Here is a 1,417-nt window from a genome sequence, read left to right on the forward strand (position 1 = left end):
GGCATCATGCCCCCCCTTCTGACAAGTGGGAGGGGGGGGGGGGGGCGACCTCGGCTCCAGGCATGAGACAAAGGCGGCCAAATGCCCGGGCCCCACCTGCCCTGCACTCGACACCCCGGCACCCCGGCACCCCGGCACCCCGGCACCCCGGCCCCGCACACGCGCCAGTCTCCCACACGCCCCGGGGCGGGCCGGCTGGGGGCCGTACGGCGAGCGTGCCCTCGCAATTAGGAGAGGCGCTGGCGGCGGCGGCGGCGAACGGTGCCCCCACCACCGAGGGGGGTGGACGTAGATTAATTCACATGCTGGCTGGTTCGCAGCCTTCCGCGACTTCTCGCGGGGGCCCGTGAGTCAGGCTCGAATGCACGAGCCAGCCTCGGTCCCCCACCTCGCACATGTGATTTGAAATCGATTAGGCATCGGGGAGTGTGATTGGGTTTCGCGTGATTGGCTTCTCGGGAATGCTCGTTGGCCACCCTACCCCAGCGGCATCCGGCGTCTGTCCCCCCCCCCCCCCCCTCCCCCCTCCACGAGGCGGAAAGAGAGGACTGGCCCGAGCGGGGCCGGAGGCTGAAGGAGGCTCAGGCGGCCCGTGTCTGTGTGTCTGTGTGCGTGTGTGTGTGACGGTCGGTTCTGGGATATTTACCCAACCAATATAAAAAGTCTGCCTTTTCCTGCCCGCGCTTGAACATTTGGTTGGTGTCCTCTGGCTGGCGCGGTGCCCGCACCCGGGAAACCCCGATCCGCAAGCCAACTTAGGTTTACAGCCCCCTCCCCCCCGATGCAGGGTTACAATCCGCCTAGGACCTTCTCCTGCGGCGGGCGGGCTTTTCTCGCGGCGCTCCTCAACATCCTGGTGCCCTTCCTGGCAGATGGCAGGCACCCTGCCCCTGGGAAAGGGCGGCCAGTGGCGAGGGGCGGGGAGAGGCCTGCAGGCGTTTGGGGAGGACCCCCGGGGGGGGGGGGGGCAGTGAGGGAGGAGGAGTCTTGTTTTCTGGCCGTGTGGGCCAGGCGATGCTGGCGCACATCTAGAATGTTCAACCGCCGGTGTGGTATGCAGCGGCCCGGTGGTGCGGCCTCCAGGCCGGGGTGATGGCCGGGCCCGGGCAGCCAAGGGCCACAGGCTGGCCGGCCGCCACACATTTCCCAAGCCGACTGGCGTCTACATCATCCCAAAGGCTGGCGCCCTCCCGGGGGCCAGCCTTTGGGGCTCGGCCCACTGTGACCGCCCGCCCGTTGAGATCTCGCCTCTCTGTCTTGTGAAGCGAGGGGGGAGACCGGAAAACGGTTACTTGGCGCGCGGCTGGCTTTCTGGGCAGACGTTCATGCCGCGGCCGCCCGCGACATGGGCACCCTCCACGGACCTGCACACGGCGTGCGTACAGCGTTGGCAACAGCACCGTCCCCCGGGCCGGGG

General features: G+C 68.4%; 1 protein-coding gene across 1 annotated transcript in view; it reads right to left on the bottom strand.

Moving 5' to 3' along the window:
* Nucleotides 1-1,037: 1,037 nt before the first annotated feature.
* H696_03647 (autophagy-like protein 3) overlaps nt 1,038-1,417 on the bottom strand; it is a gene marked incomplete at both ends in the record, with an annotated part of 751 nt that continues 371 nt past the window's right edge. The window contains one exon of the mRNA XM_009497520.1: nt 1,038-1,162. Within this exon, the coding sequence (XP_009495795.1) occupies nt 1,038-1,162 (125 nt within the window). The remainder of the gene's footprint in view (nt 1,163-1,417) is intronic.

This window comes from Fonticula alba, assembly GCF_000388065.1.
Source record: "Fonticula alba strain ATCC 38817 unplaced genomic scaffold supercont2.5, whole genome shotgun sequence".
Classification (NCBI taxonomy): domain Eukaryota; order Rotosphaerida; family Fonticulaceae; genus Fonticula; species Fonticula alba.